Source organism: Bufo gargarizans, chromosome 2, assembly GCF_014858855.1.
Source record: "Bufo gargarizans isolate SCDJY-AF-19 chromosome 2, ASM1485885v1, whole genome shotgun sequence".
In the NCBI taxonomy this organism is placed as follows: Eukaryota; Metazoa; Chordata; class Amphibia; order Anura; family Bufonidae; genus Bufo; species Bufo gargarizans.
The window spans coordinates 282,722,852-282,738,361 of NC_058081.1; the positions used below are offsets into that span (position 1 = coordinate 282,722,852).

At 41.7% G+C, this 15,510-nt stretch overlaps 1 protein-coding gene across 1 annotated transcript in view; it reads left to right on the forward strand.

Moving 5' to 3' along the window:
- Positions 1-13,209, forward strand: part of IMMP2L (inner mitochondrial membrane peptidase subunit 2) — a 1,176,402-nt gene extending 1,163,193 nt beyond the window's left edge. Inside the window, exon 6 of the mRNA XM_044280335.1 lies at positions 13,007-13,209. Coding sequence (XP_044136270.1) covers positions 13,007-13,117 — 111 coding nt within the window. The 3' untranslated portion in view covers positions 13,118-13,209. The remainder of the gene's footprint in view (positions 1-13,006) is intronic.
- Positions 13,210-15,510: the final 2,301 nt, after the last annotated feature.

Genomic DNA, 15,510 nt, shown 5'->3' on the forward strand with positions numbered 1-15,510 from the left:
CAAAATTTCGCGCGTGCACACAGGCCTGTGCCTGATGCGCCCGTGCAGACTTTACGATTCACCCTCATTGAGCGAAGTGCGCATGCGCATGCGCACTTCGCTCAACCTCCCGATAACGCGAACACTGCCGCACGCGCGGGATCTTAGAAAAGAAGGAGGGGGGACTGAGGGAGAGCCGGAGGCGTATTTCTTGACATTCAGGCGGCGCAAATTCAAGGCAGAGGAGGAGCTGGGCACCAACGGCGGCGGCGGCGGGCGGCATGTTCAGACCGGGAGAAACGCCCTGGGCACCTTAAACTCATGACTGACAGGTTAGATAAAAGCTTTTTTTATCAAAACGAGCCTGCGGATTTCGCATATAACAACACCATTGAAATCACAGGGGCTCCATGGACAGAACTATAGTTTTAAAAGTGGGGGTTAGAAAGTGGTGACAGAGTCCCTTTAACAACTAAGCCACCGTGCTGCCCGATGAAGGAAATAGTGGAAATATGAGTGCAGGTAAAGAATTATTGGCTGCTCTCAATATTTTACTATGCAAAATATTTGTTTGCTTTATTTAGTGGCAAGCATGCTTGTTTCTCCCATGTACTCAGCATCTTCCTTATATCTGTCTCAGTGCTCTTTATATTTCCCCTCAATCATCCTTCTCTCTGCATTTGTATTTCTTTTAGAATACATAAGAAATCGAGCAGTGTTATTGTATCAGTATGGTTTGACAAGCAGATACTTTACCTCCCTTTTGCACACTTTATTAGTCAATAACACCACAGTAATATTCTGTATCCTATACAAACACAGAATCAGCAAAGAAAATTGATGCATTCAACATAAAGATAAAACACAAAACAAGCAAGTAGCATTCTGAGCCCTTTTTCAAAGCATGTTTTTATTGTGTTGGACGGGGACAGTTTAAGTAACCACAATATACTGTATGGGTTTGGAGAAAAGGTTTCCAATGTAGTATGAAAGAGGCCTTCATAAGAATACTTCATTTCAATTCTTCACTTGTGGAAATACCTCCATTAAAGGCAAATTCAACCTAAATTATAATGGTTTACTCTTGCATTCTGAAAGTGTGACTTTTGTAATGCAACTGAAAAAGATTCTTTTCTAGAGACACCTATCTATATTTGGTCCCCTAAACAACCAGATATATATTTTTTATTTAGGAAATGCTCCAGGGCATAGTATGGAAATCCAGCACATAGAATAGATCCCTACAAAATGTCCTTTGTTATATTAATCCTGCACCACAAAGAACTTGAAAATGTATTATGGATTTTAGTAAATTACCCCCGCCAGCATGGAGCTAAGGGCAGGAAATAGTATAGTCATTAAAGGGGTTGTTCGGCAACTAATATTGATGACCTATCATCAGGATAGGTCATTAATATCGTATCGTTGGGTGTCCAACACCCGGGTCCCCCACTGTTCAGCTGTTTGAAGAGGAGGTGGCACTCCATGCGAACACCGCTTCCTTGCACTGCACTTTGTCTCACTTCATTCAAGTGAATGGTGCAAGTACTTATAATTACACTATGCCACTGCTCCACTGGAGACGAGAAATAGTGTAATGACACTTATCTCACATCTGATCTGCGGGGGAGCCTGGTGTCAGGTAGGTCATCAATATTTATGGCTGGACAGCTCCTTTAAGAGTGGCATGCGCTCCATGCTGGAATGCACAGACCGTAAATGGGAGTTGCCCATGAGCAGGATAGCGTATACAGGTGTGTGGGGATGTTTTTCAGCAGCCGGGACTGGGAAACTGGTCAGAGTTGAGGGAAAGATGGATGGTGCTAAATACAGGGATATTCTTTAGCAAAACCTGTACCACTCTGTGCGTGATTTGAGGCTATGATGGAGGTTCACCTTCCAGCAGGACAATGACCCCAAACACACTGCTAAAGCAAGACTTGAGTGGTTTAAGGGGAAACAGGTAAATGTTTTAGAATGAACAAAAAACAAAAAATTCAAGTGGAAAAAATATATATAGCAAAATATCACTTTATTCTCAAATAATAAATACGGGAAAAGACAGGGTGGAAAACAGTATACAGAGAGCCATAGGGCAATACACAGAAGTGGAATCATGTATAACCATGCAATTAAGCATGGATAACCCACAGGTACAGATAATAGTGGTACATGGATGATCGGAATCCTGGGTGCAAGCATAAGAGGAAATGCCACTAAATAAGTAAGCACCCTACCAAATAATCCCATACAACAATCTCAAAGGGACTTCCGATCACTCATGAACCTCACATCAGCAAGAATTGTACAGGCATATATACACTTGCAGGGATCCAGTATAAATAATATGATAGATATGGTCATTAAATATCATAGTAATGACATCCCACAACTAATGATGTGGATCTGGTGTGGATGCCAGCTGGAGCCAGACGTGAGCACGCCCTATATTATAGTACTAGACGACAACCGTACCTGAGGACATGATGACCATGAGTGTAAGCCCTTAGAGTGTAAGCCCTGAGGTCTGCGCTCTAAGGGCTTACACTCATGGTCATCATGTCCTCAGGTACGGTTGTCGTCTAGTACTATAATATAGGGCGTGCTCACGTCTGGCTCCAGCTGGCATCCACACCAGATCCACATCATTAGTTGTGGGATGTCATTACTATGATATTTAATGACCATATCTATCATATTATTTATACTGGATCCCTGCAAGTGTATATATGCCTGTACAATTCTTGCTGATGTGAGGTTCATGAGTGATCGGAAGTCCCTTTGAGATTGTTGTATGGGATTATTTGGTAGGGTGCTTACTTATTTAGTGGCATTTCCTCTTATGCTTGCACCCAGGATTCCGATCATCCATGTACCACTATTATCTGTACCTGTGGGTTATCCATGCTTAATTGCATGGTTATACATGATTCCACTTCTGTGTATTGCCCTATGGCTCTCTGTATACTGTTTTCCACCCTGTCTTTTCCCGTATTTATTATTTGAGAATAAAGTGATATTTTGCTATATATATTTTTTCCACTTGAATTTTTTGTTTATAGATTAGATGACATCAAGTGATGCCTTCTGTTTAGACTAGACAGAGAGGTTTTTCTTTTGTAGGTTTAATAAATGTTTTAGAATGGTCTAGTCAAAGCCCAGATCTCAATCCAATAGAAAATCTGTGGTCAGACTTAAAGGTTGCTGTTCACAAGCGCAAACCATCCAACTTGAAAGAGCTGGAGCAGTTTTGCAAGGAGGAATGGGCAAAAATCCCAGGCAACTAATATTGATGACCTATCATCAGGATAGGTCATTAATATCTTATCGTTGGGTGTCCAACACCCGGGTCCTCCACTGTTCAGCTGTTTGAAGAGGAGGTGGCACTCCATGCGAGCACCGCTTCCTTGCACTGCACTTTGTCTCACTTCATTCAAGTGAATGGTGCAAGTACTTGTAATTACACTATGCCACTGCTCCATTGGAGACGAGAAATAGTGTAATGACACTTATCTCACATCTGATTGGCGGGGGAGCCTGGTGTCAGGTAGGTCATCAATATTTATGGCTGGACAGCTCCTTTAAGAGTGGCATGCGCTCCATGCTGGAATGCACAGACCGTAAATGGGAGTTGCCCATGGGCAGGATAGTGTATACAGGTGTGTATGTGTTTGAGAGCTATAATGCACACCTCAGAGGTGCCAGCATCTAATAAAAAAACTTACATATCTTTGGTCCCCTGAACAACCCGATTTTTTTGAGGAAATGCGCCAGGACATAGTTTGGTTTTGATTGCAGGGTAACCATTGGGAATTACAGGGTTTATCTGCTGAGAAGTGTGGTCGCCCCTATTGAGACAGCTGCTCTGTTTTTAGGCAGGGGTAGCTCCGGGACATCTGAGGGATGGGATAGAATGACCCAGAGTCCAAGAGCACCTTATTTTTTTTAACTGAACTGTGACCAAGACGGACCAGGTACCCTGGTCCCATCTTGGGAAACCGGTTTATTTGTACATTGACTGCTGCATCTATCTGATATGAAGGTATCTTTGTATATAAATCATTTAAAAATAATTCTGATAATGATTGTTTACATGTTTGAGGGTTTATTTTATATTTTTACATATTTGAATTAAAAGTTGTTTTACCATAGTTTTCTTGTTACTGATAATTAAATGTTTGTATATCATAAGTACTTCATATTTGCCATAATGGTTTCCACATACCAGTACCTGGACTTGTGGTGAACTTGTAGTGGGCTTGTTCTTGTGGCTCATGCATGCAACTATGATGTTCCTGGCCCGACTGCAGCTCCCCTGAACTCACTGTATCAAACGTTTTTACATTGCAGTCAGTTCATATCTAATCGTAGATCTCTTGTACTGACTGCAACATAAAACACTATGATACAGTCAGATCATTTCAGGGAGCCGTGGTCGGCCTAGGCCAGGAATGGGCAAACTGCGGTTCTCCAGCTGTTGTAAAACTACAAATCCCATCATGCCCTGCTGTAGGCTGATAGCTGTAGGCAGATTGGGCATACTGGGAGTTGTAGCTTTACAACAGCTGGAGAGCCGCAGTTTGCCCATCCCTGGCCTAGGCGATCCGACTGACACACAGACTGTGTATTCTGGGCCGATCATGGTCATATGGATGAGCCCTTATTCAGAGCTACCAGTCTGATGTATTATACAAGTAGTAGCAAGGCATAGTCATAGTCAATGCTGATATACTGTACAATGTGGATTTCAATTACGTCTGGCATCATTTAGACATGTACAACTAAACTGGATTCAATGATAATAACATCCCTTGTAAGGGTCCATTCAGACATCCTCAACTTGGGTCCGGATCCGTTCCGTGCGGACCTATTCATTTTTAATGGGGCCGCAACAGATGTGGACAGCTATATTCCAGATCCGCACTTCGGGATCCACTATTCCGTTCCCGAAAAAATATAACATGTCCTATTCTTGTTCGCAACTGCGGACAAGAAAAGGCATTTTCTATTATAGTGCTGGCGATGTGCGGTCCGCAAAATGCGGAATGCACATTGCCGTTGTCCCTGTTTTTCGGATCCGCAATTTGCAGACCACGAAACACCTGCGGATGTCTGAATGGACCCTAAGAGACCGAAACTGAAAAAAAGTAGGCATGCTATTAAGTAGATATTAAAAATTGCCAGCTAACAGCTGGAAATGTGCTATTAGTGATGCAGTCTTAAAGAAGCTTTCTAATCTTAATGGCATGTCCATCAGTGATGGCTAATCTCCAGCACTCCTACTGTGGTGAAACTACGACTCCCAGCATGCTCCATTCATTTCTATGGAGTTCTGAGAACAACGAATCAAGTGTATATATTGGGAGTCGCAGTTTTGCCACAGCTGGAGTGCCAGAGGTTAGCTATCACAGGAATAGGTCATCGATATCTGATCCAGCACCACATTACCAGCTGCTCATCTGTTCTGCAGTATATCCAGTACGTACATTGAGTTGTGGAGGGACCTGACAACTGCAGTACCTGCTCCCATTTACTTAATTAATTCCATTTACTTAATTAATTTCTAACGATAATTTGTTTTCCCTTAGTCCTAACAGCAGCACAGATGGGGTAAGCCACCCCCTGTGGACTGGTAGGACTGGCGGAATTTTTAATGAGCCCAAGTAATAAAACAATAAAACAATTAAGTAACCCCTATAAAGGAGGGAATCACCCCCAGCCCACTGTGTTATATCAAGAAGAAAACTAGCCTTCCTAGGGTGGGATATTTGTGTGCTGCTGTTAGGACTAAGGGAAAACAAATTATTGTTAGAAATTAACGATTCCCTCGCGTCCTACCAGCAGCAGAGATGGGGAGATAGCAAGCAGAACCCCTAGGGAGGGCCCTCATGCTTAGCAGAATCAAGGATAGTCTGCCAAAAGGCCGAGTATTCAGCTAATCTGGCATCCAATCTCTAATGGGAGATGAATGTTGATTCAGAGCTCCAGGAGGCAGACTTGCAAATCATGTTGAGAGGAAGAAGACTCCGCTCGGCAAACGAAGTAGCTACGGCCCTAGTAGAATGGGCCTTCACAAACCCTGGAGGGTCTAGAGATTGGGAAACAAAAGATTCCCTAATAGCCTCCTTAATCCATCAACTGATGGATGGTTTAGATGCTTTACGGCCTTTAAACTTACCGGCAAACAGGATTAGAAGATTTTCATCTTTCCTGAACTCCTTTGGTCTATCCACATAGATCTGGAGGCATCTCGAAACGTCCAGAGGATGTTTAACAGGTTCCTCGGAGGAGGTAGAAGGTGTAGAAAGAACCAGGAGGGATATCACCTGGTTGATATTCTGGAACTAAGGAACTTTAGCCCGAAAGAACGGGAGAAATCTTAGAAGGACCCGTTCTTTCAAAAAGATGGTATAGGACTCATGAGCTCAAAGGGGGGAGATGCTAACCCCTTGAGAACTACTGATAAATCCCATTGAGGAATGGGTCTCAGTACTGTAAGCTTTAATCTTTCAGCTCCTTTAAGGAACCGTTTGATGAGCGGGTCCTGAGAAAAAGACCTGTTGAGGCAAGCTGAGATGGCTGAAACTTGAACCTTCAGAGTAGATGGAGCAAGGCCCTTGTCAAGGCCATCTTGCAGGAACTGAATGATAGTGGAGAGGGGCAGATCTGCAGACGCCACCTCCTTTGAGGTACACCAGGATGAGAATATCCTCATAATCCGTGAGTAGGCTCTCTTGGTAGAGTCCGCTCTTGAATGAGACAGCGTTCTCAGGACCGACTCTAAAAGCCCTTCAATTTGGGAAGGGACTGATCAACCTCCAGGCTGCGAGGTTGAACCTGTGCAGATCTGAGCAGAGGTGAGTGTCCCACGACACCAGGGTCTGCTGAGGGGGGAGCCTCCAATATTGCCCTCGACTCATTTGGGTGAGATGGGCAAACCAGGATCTCTTCAGCCAAAATGGTATGATGGCACCGAGCCTTGATCCTGATGGATTTTCATCAATACCCTTGCAATCATGGAAAACGGAGGGAAGATGTAAGCCAGCCTGAACCTCCAGGATATTAACAGATCATCTACCGCCAGGGGGTTGTAAAGGGAGCAAAACCTCTCTACCTTGGCGTTGAACCTTGTTGCCATAAGATCCACCTCTGGCATTCCCCACTTGAGGACTATCTGCTTGAATATCTCCGGATGTAAAGACCACTCCACTGTTGGAAGACCGCGGCTCAGCTGATCCGCTATCATATTGAGGGAGCCTTGAATGTGGATTGCAGATAAGTGGGAAAGGTTCGACTCTGCCCAATCCAGAATCACCCCGATCTCTGATAAGAGGGGAAGTGATCTTGTGCCTCCCTGCTTGTTGATGTAAAGTACCGCAGTCAAACTGTCTGACTGGACTTTCACAGCTTTGCCCCGGATCTGAGGGGCGAAGTGATGGAGGGCTAGCTGGATAGCTCGAATCTTATGGAGATTGGATGAGAGAAGCCGCTCCTGAGGAGACCAGGTTCCATAGACTAAAGAGTCGTCTAGGTGTGCGCCCCAGCCTACTTGGGATGCATCTGTTGTTAATATGATCCAGGATGGCTGGGTCATAGACTTCTCATCTGAAAGATGGAACCACCATCTGAGGAAATACCGAGTTCGCCAAGACAGGGAGCACAGGGAGTTTAGCCCGGCGGGGCTGCCATTCCATTTGGAGAGGACCTCCGACTGCTTCTGCAGATGCTGACATGAGCCCCAACATCTTCATGAGAGTCCGAATTGGGACTCGCCGAGGAACAGATAGAAACTTTGCCGTGTTCTGTATTCAGGATCTTTCTGGAGTCAACTGGAGAGACATCCCAATGGAGTCAATTATGAAGCCTAGATATCTTACTGAAGTTGACAGGCTTACGTTTGACTTCTGTCAGTTGATAATCCAACCCAGGCAGAACAGAAAGGAGATTGCTACATGAAGATGGTGGGTTAGGACCGTTAGAGAGTGGGCTTTAAAAAGCCAAATGTCCAGATAAGGAATGATGGATGGTCAGTCCTTGAAGTCTTAAAGCCGCCACCACAGAAACCACCACTTTGGTAAAAGTGTGAGGGGCAGAAGAAATGCCAAAAGGAAGGGCAACAAACTGAAGGTGTCTGATGACACCCTAAACCTGGACCGCAATTCTGAGATATCTCCTGGAAGCAGGATGAATCAGGATGTGCAGATATGCATCTTTGAGGTCCAGGGTTGCCATCACGTCTCCAGGATTGAGAACCTGAACCACTGACCTGATGGTCTCCATACAAAACTTAATCTTCCTTATATATCGATTGAAATACCTCAGATCGATAATCATCTGGAGATCTCCTTATGTGTTGGGAACCAGAAAAACTGGTGAGTAGATCCCTAAGCCCCGTTTCCCTGCCGGAACCTTTTCCAGAGCCCCCTTACGGATGTAATCCTGAATATAAGCCCCCAGAACCGACTGCTTGGCAGCCTGTAAGAGATTGGTCTTGATGAACCTGTCCAGAGGAAGAGAGATGCGATTGATGAAATACCCCTCGGAGATGATGTTCAGGACCCAGGGATCCAAAACATCTCTGATCCAATTCTCCTTGAAATAGGAGAGATGGCCCCCGTCGGGAAGATGAGGCAGAGGAATGGGGAAGTTTTCTGGCAGGATGGCAGGAGTAACGGGGGTCATCCAAGAGCCTCGAGCAGGCCCGTAGTCAGGAGGTGGATCTTTTATCCTTGGCTCCTTCGTGAGAGCGCTTCGAACCTCTTTGCTGCGCTCCGCAGTCCATTCGAGCTCTTGACTGCTGGCCAGACCTACCTCCACGGTTCTGTCTGCCGTCGAAAAGACTTTTGGGGAAGACTCTTCCCCTTCTTATCTGACAGGCCTTCCATGATTGTATCTAGCTCCGAGCCGAACAAACGGTTGGGCTCAAAGGGAAGACCACATAAGTTATATTTAGAGGAGTTGTCAGCAACCCAAAGCTTAAGCCACAAAGGCCTACGAGCCGCTGACACAAGGGCCATGGATTTGGCCGCCAATTTCAGCTGAAGCTGTGCAGTATCGCACAAAAAATCTGTCGCCAGGTTAATGGTCTTGAAAGCAGCTAGAATGTCATCACGAGACACCTTCTGATCCACGTCCGACTAAATCTGGTTCAGGCGATTCTGGAGGACCATAGAGACCTCGGTAACAGCAATGGCTGTAGAAGCGGAAGCTGCGGCTGCCGTGTAACCTCTCCTCAGGGTGCACTCCGCTCTCCTGTCAAGGGGATCCTGCAGATTAGATCCATCGTCTACTGGAACCAGAGTGAGTCTGGACAATTTGGAAATAGCCATGTCCACCTTGGGAATGGAACAGCTGATCGGTGGGGGTTTTGGGTGTCTGATCCTCAATTATCAGATATTGATGGCCTATCCTGAAGCTAGACCATCAATATAAAGAGGAGTGAACAACTGCTTTAATATAGCAGACTGTAATAACATATGTATATTTTTAATTATCGTATCTAGACAGAATGAGTACATACGCTTCCATAAAGATTTTTCAAAATAATGCTATGTTCAAATTAATTCTCCTAATTAGGAACAACATTTAAAAGAAATAATGGGTTAAATTAATAGTCTTTGTTAAAGGCAAAAGTACCTACCATTTCTACAAGCAGAGTTATAGTAGTTACTGTGTTTCCACCTACAGTAATTTCACAAAAATGCCTATGACTGAAATATGGTTATAAGTATCCACAATGCATAAACCGTGTAAGCAAAGAAAATTTAAGGAAAATGATTGCTTTTAAATCTGACATTTTTGAGGTCTGTGCACACTAAAAGCAAGAATAAATGATTTATCTATACTTTAACGATCTAAATAGACCATTTAGAGAAGTTGTATACTGCTCAAACTGTGCAGTTTCACATTTTGTATAACTTTTTATTGAACAAATTAAATGACTTGATAAATACAGTTATTAATTTATGACAATGCAGGTAAAAGAAATGTAGATTGATGGGTGGACAAAGTATGTGAGGAAGGAGGCATCATAGTTGTTATAAGTGTTAATTGTTCTTTGGGTGCTTTTGAGCAATTTGTCATAGCTAGGGTGATAACTTTTTGTTGGGTATATTTGCTTCTAGCAACAATAATTAGTCTTAGGGCTCATGCACATGACCGTTGTTGTTTTGCGGTCCGTTTTTCACGGATCCGTTGTTCCGCCTCAGAATTTTTTTTCTTTCATTTAAGTCCTCTTCTGTTCCGTTATTGCACAAAACATATCTGTATGGTTTCCGTATTTGATCCTATTTTTTGCGGATCGGAAACTGAAACAGTAACCAAACAGTATTAATCACAACACACATGAGCAATATGTTCTGGGCATAGCATTTTAACAGTATGGATCTGCAAAATGCGGATGAAATATGGATGACATACGGATGTGTTCCGTGTGCGTTCCGTATTTTTCGGACCCTTTGACTTGAATGGGGCCTCGGACCGCGATTTGCAGACAATTATAGGACATGCACTACTTTTTTGCGGAACGGCTACACGGACAAACGGAAATGGAATGCACACGGAGTAACTTCCGCCCCATTGAAGTGAATGATTCCACATACGGTCCGCAAAAACCCCGGAACGGAAGCAGAAAGAAAATATGTTTTTGTGCATGAGCCCTTAGGCCTCATGCACACTACTGTTCCGTTTTTTGCGGTCCGCAAACCGCTGATCCACAAAAAACAGAAGCCGCAATTTGCGGAACGGGCGGCCCATTGTAGACATACCTATTCTTGTCCGCAAAACGGACAATAATAGGACATGCTATATTTTTTTTGCGGGGCCTCGGAACGGAGCAACGGATGCGGACAGCACATGGAGTGACCAAATACTGACTGTGTGAATTAGGCCTTACATAGCAATAGTAATTATAACTGGAAAGGCAGCAATCATTTCATGGATGCAGTAAGTATGTATGCTATTTAGAAAAGTAGGACATTCATTTGACCCAGAAAAATAAAGAGTTCTGGAACACTCTTGTTTTATCTCTTAGCGGCATAGGAAAGGGTTTATGAAACAATTTTAACATTTCAGGGTCTGATTTATTAGAAACTACAGAGTAAGGCTATATTTACACAACTGTAAGTGTTTTAAGGTCCGCAAATTGCCGATACCCAAAATATGGATACCGGCCATATGTGTTCAGCATTTTGCGGACCTCACATGGCCGGCGCTAGATAGAGAATGCCTATTCTTGTCCACGGACAAGAATAGGACATGCTCTATATTTTTTGCGGTGCAGCGGAACGGAACAACGGTTGCGGACAGCAGATTGTGTGCTGTCCACATCTCTTGCGACCATTATTAAAATGAATGCGGATCCATTTCTATGGTCGTGTGAATGCACCCTTACTAAATACTTTGCATTATTCTCCATACATTTACATAGCTTAATTTTGAATTCTAATTTCACAGCGAAATAAAGCATAACTTCTGTCTGTTTCCAAAGGCAATTATCTGATCCAGCAACTAGCAATGTGATTATCAGTTTCGATCTCACATGTTCTTCATGCTTGTACAATTATTATTTCAAAATCCTAACATTAGCAGTGAGTGTGACATGATGATAAAAATGTGATGTAACTTCAATTTGGTTTAAGATTTCAGTTGGGGCAGAACAGTCTGCTTGATATGTTTGCACCAGTAGTAGTCAAGCAACAGACATGAAATCAATGGGCACTTTAGTTTTAAAGAAAAAGACAAAGGGGGGCATTTATTAAGACTAACACTTTTATACGCCAGTCTTAACCTCTGCCCTGCTGGCATAAGATTCATCATAATTATTAATTGTGCCTTTTAAGGCTAGTAGTACGCTAGTGGCAGAGGAGTCCAGCAGACTGTTCCTGCCGCCCCGCCCTCATTGACTATAATGGGGGCGGGGGCAGAGTTCCGGCGGCAGCACGGCATTGCACTGCGAGAGGCAGCCGGACAAAAAGTATGACATGCGCTGCCGTGCTGCCATAGTGATATAGGATCGACTGGGATCCAATACCCGTCACCGTCACCAATAAGCTGTTTGAAGAGGGGGTGGCGCTCTATGTGAGCACTGTTTCCTCTTCATTACACTACATGTTGTCTCCCTTAAAGCATTGGCACATTTATATTACAAGTACTCACTCTATTCAAGTGAATGGAGCGAGTACTTGTAATTACACCTGCTTCCGAGATAATGCATAGTGTAATAATGAGAAAGTACTCTGACATGGAGTGTTGCCTCCTTTTCAAACAGCTGATTGACAAGGGTGCAAGGTGTTTGACTCCCACCAATCAGATACTGATGACTTATACTAGTTATATTTGGAAATTAGAGTGTAAGCCCCAGTGGTTACATGTACGGATGGGAATGATGACAATTTATGTAAAGCTTTGCAGAATATATTGGAATATCTGTAGAAATCCTCATCTTGGCAATGCTAATTGACTTTTTCAATGTCATTTGTCATGATATATCACTGTCACATGTGATTTCACAGTGAAGTTTAGATCTGCTACATCTGTAGGTAAATGAATAAAATACCGTAGTAATAATAATAGTTCACAATGTTGGATTGTTAAAAACTATGTACAACTCAATTCAAAATGAGACAGCAAGATAATTATAAGGCATGGTATATTTTAAATTAAATTATACATTTACTTGAAAAAGCAGTCTTGAAAATGTAAGTACTTTTATTTGCTCTGAAAAAATGTCAAAGGAAAATGTTGAGTTTAATAATAAGGTTCAGTAATTTAGTCTTCTCCTAGGAATCGTGCTGTTCTTGAAATATATTTTTAGTATAAATTTTAATACTATGACAATTAATCTTAAGGGGGTTGTAAGATTGTATCATTCATACTCACGGCAGGGCATCAGCTAGGTAAATGTGACTTGCTGCAGTTAAGTTTATTATGTTAAAAATAATGTTTATCATGTGAAGACTTAAAAAAATGAAATGGCTAGGCACCCCCTTTAAAGAAACTAAAAATCTAATTTTAATTGTTTTCACAGGTTTCTCTTGGACTTCTCCATGCACACGCAACTCATATCCTTTGGCCTCCTAGCCGGTGGCAACAGTTGAAGCCAACAGAGCACAAGCCAATACTAAGTGATAAAGAATGACGTACATTTTCTACATTTTTCTATCACATTGAATATTATATTTTAATGGATTGAGAATTAGATGTTGTTTTGTTAATAAATATTTCAATCCACATCTTCCCGGACATTTTAATTTCTTTGGCTGTTAGTTATTCTTTGTGGCCTTCTAAATAAATGTATTTTGTGTGATTAGTTAATTTACCAAAAATCTATAATTCAAAACATGTTTTTGGTGATCCATTAACCTAATTATGTTAATGATCCATTTTTTTTATGTATACAATGTTTGTGTTAAAAAAATAAATAAAGAAATATTAGGTTTGATTGAATAAAAATGTTGGGCTAAGCTACATATATTCCTAGCTTACTGGACACAAGCAGATGACTCAGTTTTCTAATTTTAAATATTCTACAAGTCATTAGGATTAACTAAATCACATTTTACCAAGCAAAGCACATTTAAAGAGGAGTTTTGTGACATTACTGGCTCTATTGGACATGTAAAGAGGTTGATATCTAAAATGAAGGTAATAATAAATGGCTTTATTTAAGGTAGGTCTACTGGCCTCTATCCAGGATTATTGATTGTATTATCTGACCACTCAGCATGTAGGGGTTTGATTTATTTTTGTAGCTTTCCACATGTCTACCTGGATTAAACAGTAGATAGACTATGAAGGCCAGCATACTGCTGTGTGCCTCATCTTTTTTCTTGTATCTAAAATGAATCAAGATCAGAAAACTTGTGTTCATTTTAAATCATTTTAAGCAGTGGAGGATACATTTAGGAATATTGATTTGTTCACTACATAGCTTGTCAAGTACATAGGATTGGGCACAATATATGACTTAAAATATAATTTTTCTCCTTAACCCTTTCCCGACCAGTGCCGTACTAGTACGGCGCTGACTGGGTCTTTAAAGATGGTGCCTGCTCCTGAGTGGAGCGGGTGCCATAGCCGCAGGTGGTCTGCTGTTTCTTATAGCAGACACCCAGGGCTAATGTCCGCAACCAGCAGTAATGCCGATCATGGACATTTAACCCCTCAGGTGCCATGGTCAATCCTGACCACAGCATCTGAACGCGTGAAGCATCGGAAGCGCGCACTTTCAGTGTTGCTCCGTCTGCCACTTGAAGCTTGTTTCAACAGCCCCTGTCTTTGTTAATGACAGGAGGCTGCTGCATAGTATTTCCTATGGAGCCCTTGCCTGTAATAGGGCTCCATAGGAAACTAGTAATTTTCTCATAGACTCCATTGGGGTCTATAAGAATAGCAATCTAATGATTGCTTGTTATAATTCCTTATGGGAACTTGAAAAAAGTGTAAAAGAAATAAATAAAGTTTTTAATAATAAAAAATAAAAAAAATAAAAAATTCTAATCACCCCTCTTTTTCCAAAATAAAAATAATAGAACTAAAAAAATAAAAATACACCCATAGTATAAAAATATAAAAAAGATATTCCCTATATGGCAAACAGCAAAATGGAAAAAAGCATCAAAATGGCTGATCAAAACGCAAGAAAAACTATACATATAAGTTATTGCCAGATTCGTACTGACCTGTACAATAAAAGTAACTTGTCAGTTTTATCACACATCGAACGTCGTAAAAAAAAAAAAAAAAGCTGTAAAACTGTGGTGGAATTGCAATTTCACCCCATTTAGAATTTTCTCCCCGCTTCCCACTACATGATATGCAATATTAAATGGTGGAGTTGGAAAGTACAACTTGTCCTGCAAAAAGCAAGCCCTCAATGGCTATGTGAACAGACAAATAAAAAAGTTATGGTTCTGGGAAGGCAGGGAGCGCAAAACGAAAACGCAAAAACAAAAAACATCCTGAGTAGAAAGGGTTAAAGCATACTAACATGATGTATGTTTTGTGAAAATATTACTCCATTTTTTTTTTTAAATAGTCTTGCTAGATGGAGACTCAAACGTGACACCATAAAAAGTAAAAATTTCTAGGGCAACATCTGTGCTAGCTGATTTAACAGCTTTAATATTGCTAGCTCATTGAAAATCGAAGAGTTATTATAGTTGGCCTCTCAATGACTTTGCACGACTAATTTAGTATAAAAATGGTAAAGCTTGAACCCATTTGTTATTGTCAGTGATTAGCGAGTCATCACATACAAAACAACAGATAAATAGTGGTAAAAATAGTACATGAAAGGGGTAGTACAGTGTACTGAGTGTATATACAGCTATTGTTTTAGATTAACCATTGTGCTTCGTTTTTGCGACTAATTATTCATAGATAACATTTCAGATTCAGAAGACATCTGCTGGATAATATAGTTTGTGAATTTACTGTATTCCATCTGTACAAATTTACATTAAAGCATAATGCAGGAAACATATTTCAGGTACTTAGACTCTTGCAAAAGGCACACCTAATAGAGTAGAA